Raw genomic sequence first — 27,036 nt, forward strand, 5'->3', positions numbered from 1 at the left:
GGTTAGGTTAGGTTAGGTTATATTGTGACTTGTACCTTTATAATGCATTGTAACGCCTTTTAATATTAAATTTAATAGTTATTATACCATAACCATAACCCATATATTTACTGGTGGTAGGGCTTTGTGCAAGCTCGTCTGGATAGGTACCACCCACTCATTAGATATTCTACCGCAAAACAGCAATACTTGATATTGTTGTGTTCCGGTTTGAAGGGTGAGTGAGCCAGTGTAATTACAGGCACAAGGGACATAAAATCTTAGTTTCCAAGGTTGGTGGCGCATTGGCTATAAGCGATGGTTGACATTTCTTACAATGCCAATGTCTAAGGGCGTTTGGTGACCACTTACCATCAGGTGGCCCATATGCTCGTTCACCTTCCTATTCTATAAAGAAAAGCCTGTTAATGTCCCACTGCTGGGCTAAGGCCTCCTCTCTCTTTTGAGGAGAAGGTTTGGAGCTTATTCCACCACGCTGCTCCAATGTGGGTTGTTAGAATACACATGTGGCATAATTTCAATGAAATTAGACACATGTAGGTTTACTCACGATGTTTTCCTTTACCGTCAAGCACGACATGAATTATAAACACAAATTTAGCACATGAAAATTCGGTGGTGCTCGCCCGGGCTTGAACCCACGATCCTCGTTTAAGATTCACGCGCTCTAACCACTAGGCCATCTCGGCTAGCGACACATACACCATATTATATGTAAATATAAATTTCAACTATAATTACTCATTAAAACGAGAATTTCAGAAATGGCTTAAAAAAATGTATTTATTGAGAAAAGTTTCCGAGTTTTCTCCGAGCTGGCTGTAATAGTCCTTTCACAGACCGAGGCTTTAATTCTTAGACGGGTAATAAGCCACTACGAATTAACTTTGAGAAATAAAGCCGCGTATTTATACAACTTATGTGTACTTTGGTATTGAATGATTTACTTAGTTAGTTGTTTTTGCATATATACCATTTATAAATGTAAATAAGTATGACGTTTGAAAAAAATGCTTGAGTAGACTAGGAATTACACGAACTTGTATAACACACTTCAATATTATAAAGCCGACGGATCGTAAAGTAAAGTTTGCAAACAAGATCACTTCGCTAATTATAAGATAACTTAAAGTTCGAGAAGTACCTTGTGACCGTTAACTAACTATTACGAACGAACTGATAAAAAGTTATCTACAAATACGACGAAACTAGTTGAAGAATCGAATACCATTGATGACATTCTCGTTATAACGAGAGGCAATCGACGTTGATAACACGGGTGTTAGGTGAGCAAAGATTCTTAGAAGCCTGTCTCGGAAAGTACGTTAAGGCGTCGATATACGAGAAATGGTTTCATTTGAGCTAAATTGATTCCTTTTTCCTTGGTAGTTGTAACCTGAAACCACTTGAAAAAAGAACTGTTAACTTTGATAATATAAAATATTTCTCCTTCGTTTCAAAATAAATTAAGAATACCTTATACACACAACTTACTTCCTTTATTATAGGACAATATGCATTTTAGTCGTAACTCTTGCTTGCTAGAAAACATAGCATAAGTTTTATCCTTACTTGGCATGAAGCTCGTAATTCTGCTCGTATATCTAGATTATATTAACACGAGGGATATAACCGTAAGACGTAACTTCACTGATCCACTTTAAAAAAATACATGTCTCAACATAAAACAAGATCAGCAATTCAAAAGAAACTCATTCTTACCTTTGATCATGTATGAATCTTTGATGCTTAGCAGCGTATAAAATTATACTTAACGAGCCGGTTGGCGTAGTTGGTAGGTGCTTGCCTTTCACGCCGAATGTTGTGGGTTCGATTACCACACATGACAGATATTTGTGTGCATGAACATGCCTGTTTGTCCTGAGTCTGGGTATAATTATCTATATTAGTATGTATTTACAAAAGAAAAATAGTATGTGTAGTATATCAGTTGTCTGGTTTCCGTAGTACAAGCTCTGTACAAGCTTTATTTGGGATTAGATGGCCGTGTGTGAAAAATGTCCAAAAAAAAAGTATATAAAAATACTATTTACAGACAATATTATATTATTAAATTATATGAATTGGCTAATGCTTCATACAATACGGTTGTTATAGGCAAAATGACTAATTACAATGTTGCCTAATTTGCTTGCTCGGTTTCTAATAACAGACACGCTAAATATTTAGTGCTGGCAATGAGTTGATGACTCTGTGGTTAGCAGACGAGAATCTTAGCTAATGATTCCAAGTTCAAACCGGACCAAGAACCACTCGTGTTTAATTTGTATTTATAATTCATCTCATGTTCGATGGTGGAAAACATTGTGAATAAACCTGCAATTCACGCCACCCATATACAGGAACATTGTTTTAAAATAAATATAAAGAAAATTATGACAACGAAGGAGGATCATATGAAAACATTGAAGTAATTAAAAAGATAAAGGAACGTTTTCAGGTATCGATTTATACTGCGCCCCACCACGGCACTAAGGCTGCCTTTAAAAGCTTCAACATTACGAGATTCACTCACCGTATTTAGTAGAGTAGTTATAGTATAATCTTTGTAATTTTTTTAAAATATTTAATAAAATTATTTTTTTAAAGTATTTATTATTCAAATATTTTGACTTGAATGTTGTGCACGAAAATCTACCACGTATCTAATCAACCCGCTTGAAGCAGCGTGGTGTCGTAAGCTCTTACCTTCTTCTCACAAAGCGGAGGAATCCTTAGCAGTGGGACATTAATAGACCATTAAGTTCACACATCAATAAAGAAGATGGCGGGATTGCCACCACATTTGATTCAGACAAATGCTAAGTGAAGGTGCACAATATGGCGCCAATAACAAGATTTGCTTACCCTACACAAATACTACACTCCAACATAGAATCCTTACGATGTCGAATAAACTTGAATACTAGACATGTTTGTCGTAACTCAAAAACCTTTCACTAAAACCGAACACTTTTTACTATAATCCTGTTATAAGAATGTATCGTCTATATAATGAAATTAGCCAGTATAATAAATCGTAATTGGAATTATATTCGAGGCTTAAAAATATAGAAGTGTAGGACTCTGTGCAAGACCGACTCGGTAAGATCGAATCGTTTGAAAGGCGAGCGAGTCAGTGTAACTACAGACACTAGGGGCAAAACATCTTAGTTACCAAGATTGATGCGCATTGGCAATATACGAAACAATTAATATTTCTTACATCGATATTCTCACATCAAACCGCCACTTACCATCAGGTGGCCTAGCTGCCAGACAACCTACCTATTTCATACAAAAAAAACGTGAAGCAAAAACATTAAAGTACTAAAAACATATCATGCTGTGCTTAAACGCTGGGTTGTAATTTTTATAAAACAACTATTATTAGTATTTAATTATTTTGATATGAATTGTAACCCGTCGTATTTGCTTACATAAATAAGTATTCAACTGATGCAAATTTTAATAACAATACCAGAAGGTTGGGCTCCTTTTCGCCTACCCTTGATAATTAAAATCCTTAATAGTCACTAGTCTATAATAACTGTCTAATCGAAACGAATAAGATAACAATTTAAAGCGAACAAAGTCATATAATCTCTATAAATCTAACAAATAAGATAATATAAATTCGGTACGACCAAGTTTTGCCGTAATCCGTTATTGTTCGAAGTTCTGAAGTTTCCTCGGACGGACTGCAATAACTCAAATATTGGTAACACAGGCTTTGGAGAAATGGTAAGCCATAAAAATGACTAAATGTTATTTAAGATAGATTACCAACTTTAATCTACGGTTGTGGTTTAGATTAAAGCGTTTTGGGCAATACGCTTAACTCGTTTCTACAAATCTATTTGTGATGATGTGCTTTAAAATAAAAGCGTTTAATACAGTTTGTTAAAATCTTAAAGTGTAGGAACCGAGATGTTTCAGTAGTTAGTTTGAATCTTAACTGATGATTTCAGGTTCAAAATTGAGCAGGTAATACTGGATTTTTTTTACATAATTAATCAATTGCACGATGCTTTCAGGAAAACACCGATAAAAACTTGCATGTTTCGTAAGTTTGTCATAGGTGTGAAACACGTATTGAGCTGCGTGGTCTAAACCTTATAAACATTTATAATACCTTTTAACAGATCGGAAAATGTCAATGACGTAAAAAGCGCTTTATTGATTCCACTTACGCACTGGCACGAAGATGGAAGGTGGATTGAATCACAACTTCTAACTGCAGTTCTTGAGAGTTTTCGTAATCTTTCAAATGAGCATTTGGTAGACTGCCAGATACGTCACCATTGTAGGAAATAGTTAAAAGTGATTTAAGAAAGTTTTGAAATTATTTTACTTTAGTGTCAAATTTTATTAAATAAGCTTCTAAAACATCGTACATCAATTATACACTGAAAACATATTATATAATAAAACCTCATTATATGTCACCTATATAATAAAATTTTATTTATGTAGACGTTGATATATTGCAAATTATGTATATTGAGCTAAGAAGTAATGGTATTCAATCATATTTCGTCATAAATGCAGACCACCTTTTGAATCGAAAATAAAATATAAGGTACATGCGGTACCTAAGGAGGTTTCTTTCAAAAATGTCTTAACTGCCTGTATATTTTTCAACATATATTTTGTTAAAATTACTTTTCTTTTAACTATAACATGTTGTTTACAAAATATTATTAATTGTTATATTGTACGACTCGCTATTAAAACAATAAAAAATATATTTAAAAAAACGCAACACAATTTATTTTATATGTTTTGTATATTATATTGACTTGATAACAAATATAAATAATTCCATTTTATTAAAATAATCGCCCCTTGCATGTCTATAGTATGATTCTACAGTAAGACTATTCTTAAGCTTATATATATAGCAATAAAGATATTATAATTATTATGAATTCAATTATCATTATTATGAATGCTAAAAAGATCAGTATTAAATTTCTCCACATCTCTGTGAGAACCTCAAACATCCGCTCTTTATTCTTAAATTATAAAGATACAGGAGAAAGTAAAAAGTTTCAATAAAGACTTATGAATTACACTGCACAGTAATGTGAAACTAAAGTTCATCGGTGCAAAGCAACTGAAGAGCCTTGTTTGGCTTAAAGAAACCTTAAGACCACACTAGCAATAATTATCTCGCTTTGTATTTTACTCTTTATTCATCACAAGAGATAAAAGATATTTTATCACTTTAATTTATAAAACAAATACATATATTTTTTCTTAAGATTTAAAATGAAAACGTTTAAATAAAAACATTGAAAAGTGAATGAAATGAATCATTTTTGCAATAGAATCGTTGCAATCAAACGTTACATCAAATTTCGCGCTCAAATTCGACGTTGAATTTATTTTTTTATTGACATCGCAGATGCAATAATATTTTCGATGTAAAAAATATATTAAGATCTTGTTTTCAAAACTACTTATATATATTATATATTTATGCTTATGTCCTTACATAATTTTACTAATTTGTATAAATGACAAAAATGTGGTTGTACAGATAATTACTTACACATTAAATTTGATTTACGTTCTAAAACCGTTTAAGATTTCCCTGTAGATAACCTGGTTATTGGATGCATGAACGATGCGACGAGCAATTCAATGAAACAGAAATTTTCAACGGCCATTTTTGTATAAAATCGAGTAAGTCAGCGTTTGTCGATTGCTACATTATTAATTAAATCAAATCTTTATTTCACACACACCAATTGACATATAACACTTAAGAAAATAGTACAAACTAGAGAGTAGACAAAATACTTTAAATTCGTGTAAAATATATATTAAAACATTATAAAAAAGAAAAAAAACTACAGGATTTAATAATGTATTTATTATGTAAATTAATAATAGAACCTCAAAAAAGAGGTTTTATAAATAAGTTACACTGTAATTAGGAAAACATACTTGCTCCTTGGCCCGTGTCCAATTCAATGAGTCCAACCAGGGAGGTTGGTAAATATATTTCAAAACCTCCACATTTATGGATATAATTAACGATACTGAGGCCAAAAAATAATATTTGTCTTTTTTAAAGTATTCAGATTATTCACTTCTACCACAGCGAGAATATCCTTTTATATAGAGTTATGTATATAGAAATATTTCTATAACATATATTCATAACTCTATATAAAACGATATATATCGTTACATAAATTACATTTATACCACACAAGTCTACCAGCTATATGCCCGGGGCTGCAGGTGCTAACGTTTTGCTCTAAATATCTAAATAATTCTACGTATCAACCAAGTTAGACGTTACAAAGTTAGCCAATAAACCATTCACATGGACTCGACACGACAGCAATAACTGCAACGGCAATAACGATTCTATAATTATTATTATTTATCTTTAAATAATCAAAATCTAAAATTACATTTTGAATAAATCGTCATTTTAGAAATAAATATAATGTAGGTAACATTACCGCCCGTTTTTTAAAAAAAAATCTACCAAAAAGAATCGGTAAAAACTCATTAGTTACTACCCATCAATTATTTAAAGCTACGAATATATATAAATAAATGTATACATACTGTATGACAATCAACGATTACTAACTCCAAGCCACTTTATCTTTTATATAATTTCATATAGAATAATATAACTTTTTTATTAAAACCAACTCCACAAATTATTTTAAAGTATTAAATATTATAAAAAAAAAACATAGGACTGCGGATTGAGTCCGTGAAATCGGACAAGACCTGTCCCTGCGAGCAATCGTGTCGGTGATGCTTCGAAGGGAATTGGCGTGAAAAAAACTATTTCATTGAGTTGTTTGTATAATTTTTTTTTAGAATATTATTTTCATTATATTCTATGCCATTATGTTGCCAGTGAATAACTCTATACTCTTTACTTCCTTGATGTCGTTTAACTTAATTGCTTATCAAAACAGCACTAATTAATGTATATTGCAATATCTATACTTGCCTATGTGTATGTAGTTTGTCAGATAGCTTCACTATTAAAATTCGCTCTATTCGACTCGAGAAAAACATCCATAACGGTCCAGTCTCGGCCAGGTTTCGCCATTTCAATGGTTTATTTACAATTTAAAACTGCATATCATTGAATAGTAACAAATTCAGCAGCGCAAGTCGATCAATAATACCCTTGTCAAAATATTCCTAGTCATGCACTACACATAAAGAATTTTCGGTATAACAATTTACAACCTTCAATTCATCCTTCGTTAATTTTTCACTTTTTATTTAAAAACTGGAACGAAATGTAAACCCTAACCAAATATGAACCAGTTTCGTATTCAAAGATTTTTCCAATTAAGATATTTAAAAACGAAAATTAGCATTTTTATTATTATAAATGATTCTTATTTAATTAGGCTACCCCGCGCTGCGGTAAATATATCAATGGGTTATAGTAAAATTAGGTTCCCGGTCGCTTTTGTCTGTCGATTTCATAACATATGCGCTGTGCTATGTATTATTAAGTTTCCGTATATAACTATAAATATTAATATAGGTTGTCGTTTGTTATTTCCTTCATATTTCTCTATTATAATCTCCAGTTCATACATCTTTAATTACTGTTTAACTCTTTTCTGTGGCTTCGCATTTGTGGAGTTCGCAATTCATTAGAAAAATAGTCTAATCATTATTACCTTTACATAATTGCTTTATCGTGTTATCAGATGACACATCACCTGACGTAGTGTATGCTGCCTTAACTTTGGTAGCACCTGAAAAATTTGTTGCCGGCTTTTCAGAAAAAAACAGTTTTTTTTATCTTAATTTTTTTGAGACTTGTCCATTTGGACATGTTAGCCCCATCATATCTTAACCTATACAATACACAGATGATTTATTACAGTATAAAGAGAGTCACTAACGAGAAGAAGCTACCAAATCGTATATGGCTACCGCAGCTTCCGAATTTAGAAAACGTAAAAGTATTCTCTTACTTTGCGCAGGAAAAAACAGATTAATGTATCTTTAATATTACCAAAGTATATGGTTTTAAACTTTCACAACGAAACCATAGAATGATTACTCATGACAGCAACAGTCGTTATCATACTTACTGACCTATATTTTAACGTATTCATTTGTAATCAGTTTAAAATATTGTTCCTCGGTATTTTGCACTGTAATTATTCTGGGAAAAATCTTTTGAAGAGGACGTTTGTTCGAAGGATTAAATGAATAAATAAAACTTTATTTTACAATTGTTTATGCAACATTTCATATCCTCTAGTTCTGTTGTGATGTTTCATTTTGCTGGTAATAATGCGTGCAGTTATTTAGTAAATTAAAATGCTATTGAGAATTTTTCAGGAGCTTTCTTATCAATAGGTATTTATTGATTGTCTTTTGAAGTAGAATGGCAAACTCAGCCAGATTATAGGGATAGAATAACCAGTGACATCAAATGGATATCCTTAAAAGGCTTTACTGGTATAACATCATCATCTTTAAAACGTGCTTCGTAAATATACATCCAGTTTAGTTATTTGGCGAGTAATGTAGTTTAGAAGACTTATAATAATTTAATTGCTCAATTTTGTCGTACTAAATGCAATACTTAAACTAGATTAAATTAGTATAAATGAAAATCAGACCAATGACAATAATTAAAGAAATTAACAAATTAATATTCATTTATTATCTCTTAATCAGAAAAAATACTAAAAAGAACTAGAAATGTTTTAATAAATTCCATGCAATCTTTAGAATCTACCCTCACTTTGGAATGGAGTGTTAAACAATTAAGGGCTATTAAAAGGTGATCAGCTTGAATACCAATTTGCATTGTAAATTGGTGCGCTATTCTAACATCGACCGATAAACGATTTACACTGAAGCTGTCCCTTCGAATTAATATCAGCGAATCAATTATGGGCAGGTCAACAAAATGTAATCGGCTCGCGTGTGTGTTCCAATTATATGCTTCATGTCAATACAAATTTTGGTTTAATTTTTTTCTTTTTTTATATAGTATTGGTAGGTAGTACATGGGCCACCTAATGGTAAGTGGTCACCAACGCCCATAGACATTGGCGTTGTAAGAAATATTAACCATCGCTTACATCGCCAATCCGCCACCAACCTTGGGAATTAAGATGTTATGTCCCTTGCGCCTGTAATTACATTGGATCACTCGCCCTTCAAACGAGAACACAACAATACTGAATATTGCTGTTTTGCAGTAGAATATCTGATGAGGGCGTGGTAACTACCCAGACGAGCTTGCACAAAGCCGTATCACCATAATAATAAAGTTATAAAAGTCATAATAAAGTTACCGGTTTTAATCGGTTTTTACATGTTTAAATTATTTTAAGTAAAACGTTATTTGTTTATTGCTTTAATTAATGTATATGATTTAAATAAAAGCCAATGAAAAATGTTACATTATTTAAACAAAAGTTGTATTTAAAAACAATAAAGAAGCCAACTGCGAACACCATTAAAAAGACACAAATAAGCTCTATGTTTTCCATTTAAGTATGTAAATATATCCTATGTGTTTTAAGACAATTAAAACGAGTGTAACGACATTAGTTACGCCAAAAACCATAGGTATATTATATATTATAAGTAGGCTACCTAGCGTGCCAAATAGACGTATGTCTACTCGAAAAATACGGAAAATACTTATTAAACATCGTTTTTTTAATTGATTAACATTGAATTTATTGAATTTATTGTGGCTGAAGTGGCAGTGGGCTGGTCACGTATGTCGTAGGACCGATGGCCGTTGGAGCAGACGAGTCCTAGAGTGGAGACCGCGAATCGGCAAGCGCAGCGTAGGGCGCCCTCCAGCCAGGTGGACCGACGACCTTAAGAAGGTGGCGGGCACCAACTGGATGCGGAAGGCGGAGGACAGGGAGCTTTGGCGCACCTTGGGAGAGGCCTATGTTCAGCAGTGGACAACGATTGGCTGTTGATTGATTTGATTGAATTTATTGATTCCTTAATATATAAAAATAAATACTCCCTTTATTTATAGTCACATATTTCATTGTATTAATTTAATTAAAAAAAATATATTTTATTAATTTTTAACCTTTAAAGACTTTATTTTAAATTGCTTTAAAAATAAATTATTTTATTAAAATATCTTCAAAATTTTTTTCTGTATCGAGTAAATTTAAACGAGATCAAATGGATTAGGATTAGCAAGATTCTAAAGGTTAATATTGTCAGATTTGGAGCGATTTTTTTTACAACAACATCATCTTGGTATTTCATCTTGATTATTGGTAGGTGGAGGGGGTGGTGACCATAAGGTGGTCACCTCATGGTCACCTTATGGTCACCACCGCCCATAGACATTTGCGATATAAGAAATATTAACAATTCCTTACAACGCCGATGCGGCCACATTAAAATTTTACTTGGCAAATGTGTTAATTGGTACCGGGTAGGTTTGTATGAACTTTGATATTATAGAACTAACTTCAATAAGCTTTAACTATTATCCTTTCCGAAAACTTCTATGTAGAAACTTTGAAAGAGCGACATTATTAAAGAAGACTGTAACAAATCTGTTGGACACGGAAAGAGTTTCGATAAGTTGCCGGATATTGAAGTTTGTTTGACGTAAAGTTTAACTAAAGACTATTGACGCTGACTTGTAGACACACCATTTTTTCTTTACTCTTTCATGTTATTTATTACAAGATATTGAGAAAATATTTACGATACATTTGGTGCAAACTTTATTTAGAACCAGGCTTTGAATTCGAATTCTAGAGTTTTATTTGTTCATTTTATTTATTTTTACTGGTGGAGAGCTTTGTGCAAGCTCGTCTGGGTAGGTACCACCGACTCATCAGATATTCTACCTCAAAACAGCAGTACTTATTATTGTTGTGTTCCGGTTTGAAGGTTGAGTGAGCCAGTGTAATTACAGGCACAAGGGACATAAAATCTTAGTTCCCAAGGTTGGTGGCGCATTGGCTATGTAAGCGATGGTTGACATTTCTTACAATGCCAATGTCTAAGGGCGTTTGGTGACCACTTACCATCAGGTGGCCCATATGCTCGTCCGTCTTCCTATTTTATAAAAAAAAAAAAAAATTTAAATAAGGCTTGGCTTATTTTAAATAGCGAACTAAAATTTTTATTATATGTTTTGAATATAATATAACTATTAGACATATATATTTATATGTAAGTCTATTAGGACACCCAAACGGTTTCTATTTTAATGTTTTCGTTTGGGTTGGTAGGAGCAATTGCTAATTAACCATAAGACTTTTACTACACACTAATTAGTTGTAGGTAATTTTCTGTAATATTTATCTTGTGGAGTACAAATAAACTATATTTTTTCTAATGCAATTAAATTCAGTTACTATATTCTCGGGATGAACTTAAAACGTACACGTGTTCGCGTGTAGGATTGTCCTGACAAATTGGTGTCCAAATGGTTTATACAAGAACGTTGGTGACCTTTGAAGATAAAAGGTTCTTTTACTTGGTTGACATCACTTTACTTATTTGAACATATCATATGTGTTTGACGAACTTCTCTTTTTAGTTAAAATAACAACATACATATATATTGCTATGAATTTTATTCCTCTTTTATTGCATTCCAATAACAATTTTATATTTATATTATATTATATGATAATACACATGACGTAAGACTGGACTGAAGTTGTACACGGGTTAGGAGTGATTTCTTATGGTTATTTTTTAGAACGTGAGTAAGGGAGTCCCTTCCGCTAACTTAGCAGAGATGCGCGGCTATAACTACGTAATAGTCGATTATTTGAGTATTCTTGTGCAAGCCCGTTTCATCACGTTAAGAATGCGTGGCGGTAGACCGCAATACAGCAATACTCGTTATTATTGTGTTCCGGTTTGCAGAAAGTAGCACCTTAGTTCCCAAGTTTATAAGCGCGATTATTTAAGAGATATGTAATAGATGTATAATATTTTTATACATAGCCATTTTTTTTCCTTTTCTCTCAGGCCTTTTCGCTAGTCTATCTATGTAATCTAAAAAAGAAAACAATATTTCTAAATCGAATTCAAATGCATGTAAGAGATTTTGATAGGTAAATACCCTATTAAAGTTTATTGAGTAAGTTTGTAAACTGAGAGAGCATCGCGTTGCGTTTTTATTTTTGCGTTGAAAATAGTATTAACGAAAGTTACCGCTATTCCGCAACACTTGAAAACTTTACACGTTGGAAAAAATCGATCAACACTTAAAACTCGCTACAAAAGTTAAAATGTATGCCAGACGAAGTTCCTTGAAAATTTAATACACGAATATTTTAAAAATTTTACTTAATACTCTTTTGATATTGTTCATTATTCCTAATGTTTTATATACGAAATACTAGTGTTCGTTGGTATGTCCTTTCTCGGAGTTCGAGCTAGCTTCATACCAAATTTCATCAAAATCGGTTCAGTGTTCTATCCGTGAAAGCTTAACAGCAGACAGAGTTACTTTTGCTTTTATAATATTAATATACATGTATGTTAACGTATTACTTTGGTGGTATATTTGCTGTAAGTATAAAGATGTAAGGGACTATCGTGTAATACATAATCTAATAAAAATATGTATGGGAAATGTACAATTTATGAGCTTATTCCACCACACCGATCAAAGGCGGGTTTGTGGATACACGTGTGGTAGAATTTCAATGAAATTAGTCACATGCAGGTTTTCACATGATGATTTCGTACACTGCCGAGCACGATATAAATTATAAATACAAATTATGCACATAAAAATTCAGTTGTGCTTGGCTGGGTTTGAACCCACGATCATTGGTTCAGATTCGATTATATCGGCCCAATATCAAACACAAGGTCACCGAAATATTAATTCGATTATGGGATGGATTATGTAAATATGTGATATCTTTGAGACGGTATGATTAAATAGCTCCACCGGTATCTTTGCGGGGCTAAGCCTAATTAATCCCTTTGCGGGCTCAGATACAATTGCTCTCGTTATGTTGGTACACGTACGTTTTATCCACGAGAATATTATCTAGGAACAACATTCTTACGATTCTAGGACTTGGGAATGTCTTTGCAAAGAATAATTTAAATTAAATAATAAAAAATAAATGTTTTATTATTAAATAATAGTTATTAATAAAATGCTGTGTCCAGTTTTTGATTCAAGGAAAACCATTTCAGCTAAGATACGTATTGAAAACTAAGCCCCAATTACTAAATGGTTCTAAATAAAACTAAGTTCTTATGGGATAAATGTAATGCGATTCTTAAATAAATAACTAGCATTTGTACATTTCACGATTCGTCCATAATTAAAATAAAGCTTTAATCAAGGAACCGATTAATTAGCAAAATTATTATTGCCTGAACGCGAATAATGTCACTAAACAAATTTATTGTCTTAAAGATCATACTATCCATCAGTCTCAGGATTATCAATAAAAATATACGAAGCTTGGACCCAATCGTTTTATAAAATTGGTGATGTACGAAATCGGGTTGTTATGTGATGTGTGAAATTGGGCTTAATATTTAACCAAAATCTTGAAGAATATGAAAAAAAAAACCTCATAAACCAGAAATAATTTTTATTTATTATGTAGAAAAATAAAATGTGAGGACTTAAATAGAGCGCATTTGAAAAAAAAAGAAAACTAGTTAAATTTTGATGAAATATGTAATATTTAGCTACATAATTACGCTAAATGGCTCTCAAAATGATTACAGTCTAAGTATCATCGTCTTTCCATCTTATTTAAACATTTTGTGCTTATTCAATTGTGAAGAGTAAAATTATGTTTTTCAATGCATTTACATATATATTTTTAGTTATAATATAAACGGGATTTGAAATTTTAAAGGAACGACAATTATTATGTAGATTTTCAATATTATTACAGTTATTTAACGCGCAAATAATTTATTTTGAGAGTCCAAAAGTCTACTAATCTTGCTCAAATGGTATGGACCACTGGCTGCGACTATTCATGCCATTAAAATATGTATATAATTCATATTGTTGTGAAGTATGTGTATCATGATATTAGTGTATGTATGTTCACCAGATGTCGACCTCAGTAAAATAAGTTCCAAACTTCTCTTGAAAGGCTTTGTCTCGGCTTTTCCCAGCCGTCGGTATTATATGACAATTTATTATTATGATCCAGTAAAAGTGAATTATATGTAATAGTAAAATTGTGTGATTTCCAAGTACCGCCATACTAGTGTCTGTTTTTCTATAAACTACTAAACCAATTTTGATGAAATTTGATATGAAGCAAGATTGAACCTCAAGTAAGGATATATATATATAGGCTACTTTTTTTATACCTAACACCTTTCATACGATATGGGCGAATTCGTGGGTTTTGCCCGCTAATTCGCTAACATTTCTCATAAAAAAGTTGTTTCAAAAAAAAAAATTAACACGCAAAACATTTTTATTTTTATGCAAAATTAAAGAAAAATAATAAAAATATTTTGTGTTTTCGTTCCAACGTTGTGTAAATTGAAATGAAAAATTTAAAAACTCGAGATACAGTGGTTCAACGAATGATTTCATATTCGTTAAATTTTACAAAAGAATTCGCCCTTTGCGATGCGGGGGACAGTTCCGGCTCAATTATGCAAGCCCCGGAGATACCGGCCGGCTTCAAAATTTCTACGAACTCATAAACGAGCTTTGTTATTTGACTTTTCCGTAACTTACCTTTTTACGTAGCTTTGTTTGTCATAGGATCTAATGTTGTTAAAGGCTAGCACCAATTAATCATCACAATCATAAACAATTTATACTTTATAGATGTATACAGTAACAGTAACAGCCTGTTAATGTCCCACTGCTGCTCTAAGGCCTCCTATCCCTTTTGAGGAGAAGGTTTGGAGCTTATTCCACCACGCTGCTCCAATGCGGGTTGGTAGAATACACATGTGGCAGAATTTAAATGAAATTAGACACATGCAGGTTTCCTCACGATGTTTTACTTTACCGTTAAGCACGAGATGAATTATAAACACAACCCGGTGCTTGCCCGGGTTTGAACCCACGATCATCGGTTAAGATTCACGCGTTCTTACCACTAGGCCATCTCGGCTTCTTATAGATGTATGTAAATAAATAATAAAATAGATGGTATTAATTTTAATAATAGCAACATTTTTATTCGCGAACGATAAAAGGACACAAGTGCCGTGATACGATGACGTTGATCGACAGTTATTGGTTTTTCTCATCAATTTTGATTCACTGTAAGTAAACTAGTACATAAATCGATTATTCTCTTCAAAGTTATTGTCATTATTATTTACAATATCTCAATGTTTTCAATTTATCAGCGCAAAGTACACTATTAATTGGGTTAATTACTAACGAATTTAATGAATCTCGATTTTTTATCACTTCATTTTTATTTTATTTTTTAAATATTAGTTTTTTAGTAGTAGTATTTATAAATAAGAAATTTAATTTTTATATCTGCCTATAAAATTCCTTGAAATTTGTTGCAAATACTTTTGTCTGTTGCACTATTATCAAAATATTTGTTTTATTTTAGAAGTCTTAACAAAAGGACTCAAACAACGGGTCATTCAGAGCGTGAGTGTGAAATTTGTTGACCCGGCGTCTCAACGGTTGCTCGCTTTGAAGTAACATCAAGTACTAAAACGGTCTGCTTGCGACGGATCACATGCATCTAACTTTTTCTACACAAAGAGGTTTCGGTACACTCGTTCGTTGTTTACGGTTCTGTTTAAAGCTGGGGATATTTATTTTAGGTACCTTGAGTTTCAGCCCAATAGGTACGTTAAATGAAATTTATTATAGAAATATTAAAATGAATACTGAACCAAAATTAAAATATTTTACTCATTGTCTCGGCTCTTACGTAATTTATTAATAATATTTGAATCATCATCAACCAATCAATTATTTTTTAATGGTTATGGAATAATAATTACAATAAATAAACGATGAATTTGTTAAATTATTATTTGTCTTAGAAACTTAATCTATTTAAATGTCATTCATATATATCATAATCTAATTATTATGTTCTATAAAGTTTTGTGGTGTGAAATCGTTTCGGAGTAAATCACAATGATCGGCTAAAATCTCGGTAGTTATCTACATTATTACTATTATTGTATTACACATGAAAAACTTTTGGTTGAATTGTATATATTTTGCTATTTCACCCATACATTCCTGATTATACACCTGACAGCTGTGACTCCTCTCACAATATTGTAGTTGAACTTGCCGGTGGCGGATTAACAAACAACCTGAGTAGGCTCGAGCGTAGTGCGGAAATTTTGCGGACAGTGTATTTTTAATCTTGTTACGGTTCCAAAAAGAACGAACGAACAACAAAGAGACAATCGGTTCGACGATCTGATTGACGGTAAACATCACTGCTATTTTGTAATAAATCAATTCGTATAATTTGAAACATGTATTACAAATCGTTTTAAAAAAAAAAAACAATTGAAAGCTACAAACATAATCATACCGACTTAAAACGGACGAACGAAGAAATAACTTCTTATGCCACTCATAAAATGTTAAAAGTCGATTTACGGTGACAACCGATTTTGACCCGTGTACCTTTTAAATTTTATAATTATTATAGTCTATGTCGCATATCATTTCACAATCGTTTATATATTATTAGCATATACAAAGAGTGGCCTAACAAGAAAATTTCGTATCTTTGATGATTTCTGTCTTTATTTTTATACTTTATTCTTCCTTCAAATGTGTTCCAAGTGGTATATTATATAAATAAAAAAAAACCTTTTGGTATTGAATTAAAAAAAAAATGGAAAATGTATAAATACATCTTGCAATTTGTTCCCAAAAATATGAGCCAATATGTGTGATACATATAAAAATAAATTCCAATGCCTTAATTTAAACTTTTTAATTTAGTAATTTTACTAAGGACAGTTAGAACTTGACTCATTTATTGTTATACAATGTGTTGCAGAAAAGCCGATTACGAATAGAACGAATCTCATTAAGATTTTAACTAAACAGTCTAATTAAAATGTAAGAATTAAATCCGTTGTTTTAAAACAAGGCGAAACATCCTTGGATGTGTTCATTTAAATTCTCGTAAATAAACGAGCTGGGAGGTAAAATCGCGGTTACGGGGAATTTATGACCTGTTGCGTATTATTATAAACTTAATAGCTTTCCCAGCCCCTGTTCAGCTTATATACAGCTGAAAGTTACGTCACAGCATACAAATGGCCTATTTACGCTTAATACTGTATATTTATGTGTGTGTGACAAAGTGTATTTTTGCGCACTATATTGAAAAACGATAAAAATAAAGATTTACTAAAAAAATCAGTGAAAGCACTAAAGCTTATTTTGTTAGATGGTCCAAATATCTCCTGTGCTAGTAAAGCAACATGGCAAGAATTTCGTGATATTGGAGGGGGTAGAATTTGAATGTCACATTAAAATGAAAAGACAGTAAGACCGAAAAATGATGAATAGAAATTGTTTAGCGATGACATGTCGTTATTAATTAAGGTTAGCAACTTCATTTAGTTGCCCAATTTGCTATATTGTAATGGTAACACGGTCATAAACGACGGCTAGCATATTTCTATTTAAAAATCTCGAGAAGGCATAAAGGAACGCCTAAAATTTACATTTTCATATATTTTATTTAAAAAGAATTAAATCCTTTCTATTTTGAGAATATTTTAACAACAAACACAAGCTTCATACTTTCGTTACTAACAAATTTACAAATTTAGCGTTTGTATTATTATCTCTGCTTACTAAAACTTTTCGATGTTCCCGCCAAAACGCCAACTTAACTTTTTAATTACCTAACCAAGCACTAATTCAGGACTGTATAGTACAAACAGCCCTAAATTAGTGCTTAATATATATATAAAGCATAAAATAACCTTAACAGCTTAAAACAAATATTAATCAAAGTCAAAAATCTTTATTCAACATAGAACCGTTACACTTACTTATTGATTGTCATAAATCTACCAATCCAAATTAATATAATTATATTACAAAAAAATATTATCCAGGCCGTATAGTGCAACGCCTTTGCCAATGTAAAAAAAACAATGGAAATAATATATTTCATAATCAGGTTATAAAATGAGTTAGTGATTTAATTAAAGCTACGCCAGTTCCTACACATGGCTGCATTCAACGAAGTTTTTTTGACTAGATACTTCTTGGTCAGTGGGTATGGAAGAGAGCTTCATTAAGTGATACTTCATAAAAATTTCGAATTGTAGTTTTTATAAATCATGATTATTTTTGGAGCTGGCAAATCGTCTTTATAGTTTTTAATTTGGAGTTTTTCTATTGAGGTAATTTGCAATTAGTATTTTGAATATATAAGAATTTCTGTTCGTTGGGTCAGACTAGTAAAACAATACTATAAATAATAAATTATAAGTAATACTATAATAAATAAGTTTTTGACGAGCTGGTTGGCGTGGTTGGTGGATGCTTGCCTTTCACGCCGAAGGTTGTGGGTTCGATTACCACACAGGACAGATATTTGTGTGCATGAACATGCCTGTTTGTCCTGAGTCTGGGTGTAATTATCTATATATACGTATGTATTTACCAAAGAAAAATAGTATATGTTCAGTAGTATATCAGTCTGGTTTTCATAGCACAAGCTCTGCTTAATTTGGGATCAGATGGCCGTGTGTGAAAAGTGTCCCAGGATATTATTATTAAACTTAAATTTGAAATACAAACTAATTAAGAACAAATTTGAACAAAGAACAAATAATATGAAAGAACAAAATATATGAATTTGTTAGTGATTCTCTCAAACTGAATTAGTCTTTGAGCCTTTTTTGTTTTAATTTCGTGTGTAACGATGGGGCCGACGTATAGGCTGCCTGTAAAACCCCATAAAAATAAAAGATTAAAAAAAAACTTCGTTCCTGGCATATTTTCACACTACAAATATCAATTTACAATAATTGTTTGTCCTGTCTGTCTGTTTCTAGTATGATTTAAAAATATACTGCTATTTGTATTGTGAGAATTATATGAATATACCGTAAATAGTTATTTTAAAATTTACTGTTTAAATATTGATGAATTAAAACTGTACTCCAAATAATTATTTACATTAAAGCTTTAAATATATACAAATAAAAAAATACCTAAATATATTTATATATATAAATGTAAAAATTGTAATTGAAAATGGTGTAAATTTATATAATTATTTGGTTAATTTATATTTTCTTTTTTTATAATGTTACTTTTTGTATTAAATCCTATCCACTCTATATCTAAAATATGAGCAGCAAATCTGCAAACCTGGAAGGCTTTTAAACAATAGTTTCAAGTACCTACTGACATGTGGAGGTGACGTAATATAATTTTAATTTTGATGTGTAAACATTTTCGCACTCGGCACACAGTAGAGGCTGAGACTTCGAGCATCAGACGGGGAAGCGTAAGATTTCAGGTTTCAGAGGACGTCAGCGTACGATTAGTTATTTACACATAAATACTAATAAGTACCATGGGACTACCATAAAAATGTTATTGATTCCAGGATTTCAAAATATCTAAGATAAGAAATTGTTTGAATATTGCCTATAACGGCATAATTTTATAATGAAATCTTTGACATTTTAATTTAAGTTGCTAAGTTATCTCGTTCAAGAAACCAATACCAAGTTTAATAGCTAAGGAAGCTTTAACAGCCGTTTTGGTTCGCAACATTGTAATTACATTTTGCGTTTTAAATTGTAAAAGAAAATGACGGTACCATTTTTATTTATGAAACCAAAATGCTAACAATAATTATTAAAATATTAATTGAACAATCATATTTATGTTTCGATTTATCTATAAATATGATATTACTTAAAAGAATATAAATTGTATATTTAATTAAATATATTATAATCTTATTGTAATCTATCTACAGTGATTGTAATCTAAGTGAAAAATCATTATTTATTTGATTTTGGTAACAATTAAAAATAATAAGAGATTAATATTTTAAGCATATACGATTATGTTTCTTAATTGGATTAATAAACATTTTTTTTTTATTTCGTATGTATCTTTTATTTTTAATTAAGTTATTAGAACAATTCGGTATAGGCAGTTATAAAACTGTTTTTCTTTAACAGTATTACCTAAAATACATTTATTAAAATATACATCAAAATAATTAATAACTAACAAAACTATTTATTGATAACAGACAATACATTTTGTAATTACAAAGTTGTCATGAAACACCAAACAAAACAATAGAAAAAAGTGAATACAATTTTATTTATTAAAGGCATAGAAGACACTTGTAATACCGAATGACACAGCAAAAAAATGTCATATTTGCTTGAAAATACCAATGGCATATAAAAAAACGCGATCCCTATATATGCTTGATAATTGTATTAAAGAAAATAATATATCGAATCGTATACAAATGTTACATGCTGTACATGACAGATTATTTTGAGCATGTAATAAGACTGTCATCACTTAAGCTGCACTGTTGTGTAACGTGACAGATATATTTAAAGAGCTTGATATGAACCAACGACCTTACTACTAAATATTGTTCAGCAAGTGATTATGTAATCAATGTTGTGACTTCTTCTTTCGAATGTCAAAACAATAATGATAGAAAGAGATAAATACATGATTAAAGCCGCTAAGCTATAATCAAGGCCGCAAATTGATTATGACTCTCATCATGATTTCTTTGGTAGCTATTTAAGAAATTGACATTTTTTTAATAATATTTTTATGGCGATACATGGTGATGGTATTTCAATCAGCCAGGCCAGCCATAGATCCTTCAATTTAAATTCTTAATTTAATCTTGAACAGTTAAATATACAATTGTTGGTACACTCGCTATGCACCCCACTGCCTTACTAGCGACGTCAGTGATACGTTCATTATGTTCGGCCAAAGCTTGATATATTTAAGTTTTGTTTAGATTTGTGTTACGCTTTGCCTGTATATTTAAACAGTGACTTTGACATTTAACTTATTTACGTAAATAATAATAATATTCTAATATATCTGTACATTTATTATATACATCTCATATTGCTCTTATATATTGGCTTAGACTTTTTATCGAGATATATAAAAACTAACCTTAAGTCCCGAAATTAATTGAAACAATTAATTGTAATCATAATTGATTATTTTAAATAAATATATAACATTTAAGAATATTATATACAACAAGAAATAAATAACACAATAACATCTATATTATTTAAATAACGTTTAGATGAATAAAATCATTATTTACAAATATCTTCCAATTAGACAAAGATAATAATATCTAGAAGGATTTAAGGTTGTACTGCCTAACATGTTCATCCATACACGATTGCCTAAGCAGAAATATTGTTACAGATGATTTATTAGGACTGTATAGAAAGAAATCACAATAGCGTATAAGTAACTTGTATATGGAACAACTGTTTAAGTAATAATTTTTTTAATATTAAAATTTAGTGTCAAAAACATTAATCTGTAAAAAAATTCTAATATATATATAATTAAAAATGGATAATATTAATAAAATCGAAAATCTATACATATAAATACGTATAAATATTTTAATTACGCAATCACAAATCTTGCATTGTGCCCCTTTCTAGTCGAATATTTCGGTCGTTGATGTGCCAACTGCCTTGCATATTGATATTGCTATGAAATGGTTAAATATTTACAAATCCGATGAGAAGGTAATAATTGTACGATTTAATAACTAAGTAATATGGCAAGCCGTGCAATAGCAGATAAGTCGTTCGTCCGGGTGATTCGAAATTATCGAAAATTAATACCTCTAACGATCTAGTGAGTTTAATTCATTCTCGTATTTTTCGGAATAAATCCCTTCAGAATCGTATTTCTCAACTAGTTGGTTCCAGTAGTCTTTTTCTTTTTTCACCAAATGGCCGATGACTTTGCGAACGCCGTTCTTTTGCATATCTGTGCAACTTTCGCAGCCATTTTGTAATGCGTCACTTATGTGGGCTGAAATAACATACAATAATCGTGTTAAATACATTTTGACATCATACATGTTATTGGCAGAATATTTTGTGCCTCAATAGTATTGGTAAATTTTATAATAAAAAAAATATATCATTTATATTTTTAGTCTGTCGTTAAAATGTATTTTACTATGAATTCATATTAACAAAGTACAAATATTACTATCAATATTTTTAAGATGTTCTTAATATTATTATTCTTATTCTCTCTTTTATCTAGTATTAAACTTGTTCGAGTCAGGGCTAGATTGACACGCGTAAGCGGACACTTCTGAGCTATTTAGCCACTTCAATTCAAATTAGTTTAATAAACTAAGATTTTGTTATTCTTTTTTAAAAATATAATTACATATTATTTCATTACATGAAGTCACTGTAACCAAAACAATAATATCTATATTTTTTATAATAACTTTTTTTATCTTGCAAAATCTTTGTGCTACGTACGTTTAACAATCTTGCAAAGTACTAGGACTCCATCAACTGTAAGGAGGTCTTGATATTCTAAAGTGTAGCTGGAGCAATCTACTTACATTTCAATTCCTTGCCTTCTGGCGTACATCTACCTTTGTCTAACATGCATTTAATGTATGCCGAGAGCAATCTCTTGTTTGATAGGACCTCTTCTATATTCACTGAGTTGAATCTATCGTTCTGCGCATATGTGTACACGAAGATAGCTACTAGAGTAGCGATAAGAAACAGAAGCTTCATCCTTAAAAAAATAAACATAAAAAAATTAAAAGTATCGCACTTGTGAAAAACATTTAGCTTACATAGTAACGTTTTATTTTATTGTGCGCTTAGTATAAAAGTTGAGTTGCATCAAAAATCTAGATAAAAATATCATTCATACACATTTATGTATGAGTATTAGTGAGTAAATTCAATTTAGGAGATAGATTCGCTGCATATATTTTCCATTGTGTTTCCGTTCGACAGACACACACACTTTTTATTGCATCACCAACACACATACACACATTGAACACAAACTATAATGTAATAGAAATTTTGTTACAATTTTATTAATTCAATCACTAATATATATGTTTTTTTACAGGTAAGTGACTCCTAGAACAACGAACAATTTGTAAGTGACTTACTTTTAATTTTATATGAACGTTCTTCGATAAAATAATACTTTTAATAATGAATCATTTTCGCTTTTACTTGATTATATACACTCTATAAATCCTTGTGGAAATTATTTCTAGCGATTTGCATTTAATTGTTGAAATCACGCAATTAAAATATTTGCGGAAAATTGTAATCTTGAATCTTTTCAAGATCATTTCACGTCTTAATTTCTCCTTTTGCCTTGGTCCAATTTCTCTTTGACATAGATTATCATTTGCAGGCGAGATCGGCCAATAGGTTGAAAGCGAGGATCTTGGCCAAAGGACCGTGGTTTCAAATCCGAGTATACACGATTAATATCTAATTTGCTTATTTTTTTTTATTGTCATTAGAAGCCAGATATTTATGTGGAGGACTAGAATTCAACACATCTTACGATGTTTTCAGTAACCGCTGAACGCGAGATCAAATTATGAATACAAATTAAGAATGTGTTTTTTTTACTATATCATATTGGCGCACATTTAGATGTATTGTTGTTGTACTGACTGATTTAATAAAATCAACATATTGGACGACAATGACAGCCGTTTATATGGTAATCCATTTGAATCCGCGACAATATTTTTTATATATATATATATTTATATATGTATAAGACAGTAACCGTTCAGGTAAAGGGGTAGACATACATAATTTCATATACGAACTAACACTCCCGTGCGAATACTCGGTGCAGTAATATTTTAAGCAAATGGAAGAGAAATATTTCGTTATCTCAAAATGTACTAGTAATAAAGTTCAAATACCTATAACATTACAAGCTGACATGGCCTAGTTATAGAATAGCTATAGAATTGTATGAATGGATACGTTATAATATATGTATTTATTCCTTTAATATACATACCTACCATTATATAAATTGAAGTATATAAGTGTTGCATTTGTACAGTAATTAAATACAGTCACATCCTGTAAATGTCTTTTAGTTAGACCTACTGTACAATTTTTAGAATTCGAGCTTATTGATATAATTAGTATTTGTAATTTTGACCTTTGTGTTAAAATAAATTAAAAAAAAAACAAAACATATGTCAGTTAACAAAGTCGATTTTTAAAATTAAAAAATAATAATGCTAAGCATTCAACTAAATCAAAATTTAAAAACAGAATTTTATACGTCTGTTTCCTTAATCATTTTGAAATTCCTTATTCAACAAATTAGCAGTTAAGGAACGCGGTCGAATGAGATTCCTGCTTCATCCTTCACCGTATTAAATTACATTAACTCACTAAACAATATAACAAATCTTCAGGAGTTACTTGTTGCAAATAAAAATACTTTTGACGGCTAGTAAAAGTAAAATATCGTATCGTGGTACAATTTTGATTCGAAAACGTATATTCAATACACATTACGTATTAGCGACACAGTGGTAGGACTTTGTACAAGCCCGTCTGTCTCATATGATACAATTTATAAAAGCATTATATAAACTGAATTTAAGGTATATTATTGTAGGGTTAAGGGACCAGGTTTGAGGTTTAGTAAACGTCATTAAGTAATAAATATCGAATTATTAAAATATTTCCAATGCTCTCAAAGGTTGAGTAAATTTGATAAAGCCTATATGGTATTTTTTTTTCAAAAAACGGACTATATCAATCAAAAGTAATTATTGAATGCAGGTTCATCTTCATTCTGATCATCGTGATCAAACATAAATATACACTAAATTTATAATTTAGAATAGAATATGCTTTATTGTACAACAAAAGAGTTACAGAACAATTTTAAACACAAACATAAAAAAAACGAAAAGTATTTTGTACAAACGGCGGTCTTATCGCTAAAAGAGCAATCTCTTCCAGACAACCTTTTATTTAATAATAGATTATTAAAGTGTTACAAACAAGGTTTGCGATGTGAATAAAATTGATAATCACGTCATTAGCATATCATTTATAAATATACTTAACACTAAAGGATCAAATCAGTTCAGAATATAAGCGGCTCCTCGACATACCTGTGCCCAATTAAGATTAATTATTTGTAACTAAAAGAAGGATTCAGTTTGTTATGATAATTGCATTTCTAAGTATTTTTATTAATAAGCGGTAATAATATTGTCTAATACTAATAATATTGTGTAATAAAGAGTACAAGTATAAGTGTATTCGGTGATTTAACCAAAGCATTCGATTGATTTTGACATGAAGCGCTCCTAATAATATAAATAATAAATAAGGATTTAAATAAACCTACGTAATAATAATAATAGTCCTCCAGACCGATTTCGGCCACGATGGCCAATCTCAAGAGAGATTAGCCAACTGCGCAGGACATGTTATAGTGCACAAGTGTGTGCGCAAACACAGGTGCACTCTCTGTTCCCTAACTCTTTTAATCCGATGGGACGGCAATCCGACACGACCTTAAAGTGTTCAGACGTAGGACCAACGGCTTGACGTGCTTTCCGAGGCTTTTTTATTGGCCCGACCTGGGATTTGAACACAGGACCTCTCCAGGTCTGCGGCCTTACATCTAGCAGCCACTAGACTAACGCGGCGCTCCTTTGTAGATAAGCTTTAACATCGGTCGGTGTTGAGTCATAGAATACAACCACTTCATGTAATAAAATTTTCTAGTTTTGTGTTAAAAATGAGCATCAATTTTAGCTACTTTTCTATTTATGAAAGATAGAAGTAATCATTTTTATGTTAAAGTTAATTTTGATGTTGTGTTGTTTGAGAAGCCGAGATGGCCCTGTGGTAAGAACGCGTGAATCTTAACCGATGATCGTGGGTTCAAACCCGGGCAAGCACCACTGAATTTTCATGTGCTTAATTTGTGATTATAATTCATCTCGTGCTTTACGGTGAAGGAAAACATCGTGAGGAAACCTGCATGTGTCTAATTTCACTGAAATTCTGCCACATGTGAATTCTACCAACCCGCATTGGAGCAGCGTGGTGGAATAAGCTCCAAACCTTCTCCTCAAAAAGAGGAGAGGAGGCCTTTAGCCTAGCAGTGGGACATTCACAGGCTGTTACGTTTACGTACGTTTTACGTACGTTGTTTGCCGATGGTCCTTTATTACTTTTTAAAGTTGGCAGAAAAAAATATATTTGACAAATTTAAATATTGTTGTTATATCGCACTTAAATTAGAAAAAACGGGGATTTAAGTTGTGTAACTCATAATATAGCTTTCAAGCATTTTAGAGAAAGATTTTTCTATATTCGTGTTTTTTTTTCAAAGGAATTCGTTTATGATATATTGTCATATACTTAGTATTTACTTTTAGTATTTACAATAAATAAATTAAATCTTACAAATAAATATTTATAAATAATTCATATCACTTCCGAAACGGTAAGTATTTTAAAATTCATTTAATCTTATATGACGTCTCATAATTGCGAATAAGAAGAAAGAAGTATATCATGATTTTAATTGATTTTTAATAAAGTATGTACCAGCTAACCACTGATACCACCAGCTCATCAGTTATAGTAACCACTAAATTAATATAATAAAATAGTTTGAAACACGTGATTCTGTAAAATTTTGCCAATTTTCGATACAACTAAATGTCACTCTATAGGAAGGCTTATTTTCAATTAAAATATACGAGTATTTATCTCTTTTAAAAAAATATATAAAATGCATGTATTTTTTTAACTATAATTATTATAATTATTGAATTTTTTTTATTGTAAATTTTTGTCTTTAAAAAATGTATTAAGTGTTTAAAATTTATGGTCAAATTGGAACGAGACCAATGCACCATTTAAATTCAGGTCAACGACTAGCCAGAATAGATCCCTGCGGATCCTATGTATTAATAAATTCTCAAGTACCAAATAAAATGCTCCGTAGAGTAA

At 31.0% G+C, this 27,036-nt stretch overlaps 3 protein-coding genes across 10 annotated transcripts in view; 1 reads left to right on the forward strand and 2 right to left on the reverse strand.

Moving 5' to 3' along the window:
• Window positions 1-9,501, reverse strand: part of LOC126775027 (5-formyltetrahydrofolate cyclo-ligase) — a 140,563-nt gene extending 131,062 nt beyond the window's left edge. Inside the window, exon 1 of the mRNA XM_050496746.1 lies at window positions 9,486-9,501. The gene's annotated coding sequence lies outside the window, so the exon portion shown is untranslated. The remainder of the gene's footprint in view (window positions 1-9,485) is intronic.
• LOC126774939 (transient receptor potential cation channel trpm) overlaps window positions 1-27,036 on the forward strand; it is a 269,678-nt gene that overhangs the window by 105,662 nt on the left and 136,980 nt on the right. The gene's annotated exons all lie outside the window — the stretch shown is intronic.
• Window positions 21,794-23,204, reverse strand: LOC126775051 (allergen Tha p 1-like). The gene is made up of 3 exons (XM_050496778.1): window positions 23,172-23,204; window positions 22,599-22,780; window positions 21,794-22,045 (listed from the first exon to the last, which is right to left on the reverse strand). Exons 2-3 carry the CDS (start codon window positions 22,777-22,779, stop codon window positions 21,855-21,857), a joined length of 372 nt encoding a protein of 123 aa, XP_050352735.1. The 5' UTR covers window position 22,780; window positions 23,172-23,204; the 3' UTR covers window positions 21,794-21,854.

The sequence above is a fragment of the Nymphalis io genome, chromosome 17, assembly GCF_905147045.1.
Source record: "Nymphalis io chromosome 17, ilAglIoxx1.1, whole genome shotgun sequence".
Taxonomy (NCBI): Eukaryota; Metazoa; Arthropoda; class Insecta; order Lepidoptera; family Nymphalidae; genus Nymphalis; species Nymphalis io.

Coding starts and splice junctions, on each gene's coding strand:
- LOC126775051 (XM_050496778.1), bottom strand. CDS start 22,779: ATGAAGCTTCTGTTTCTTATCGCTACTCTAGTAGCTATCTTCGTGTAC. Junction 22,046..22,598: donor AGAAGGCAAGGAATTGAAAT/GTAAGTAGATTG, acceptor ATGTTATTTCAG/CCCACATAAGTGACGCATTA.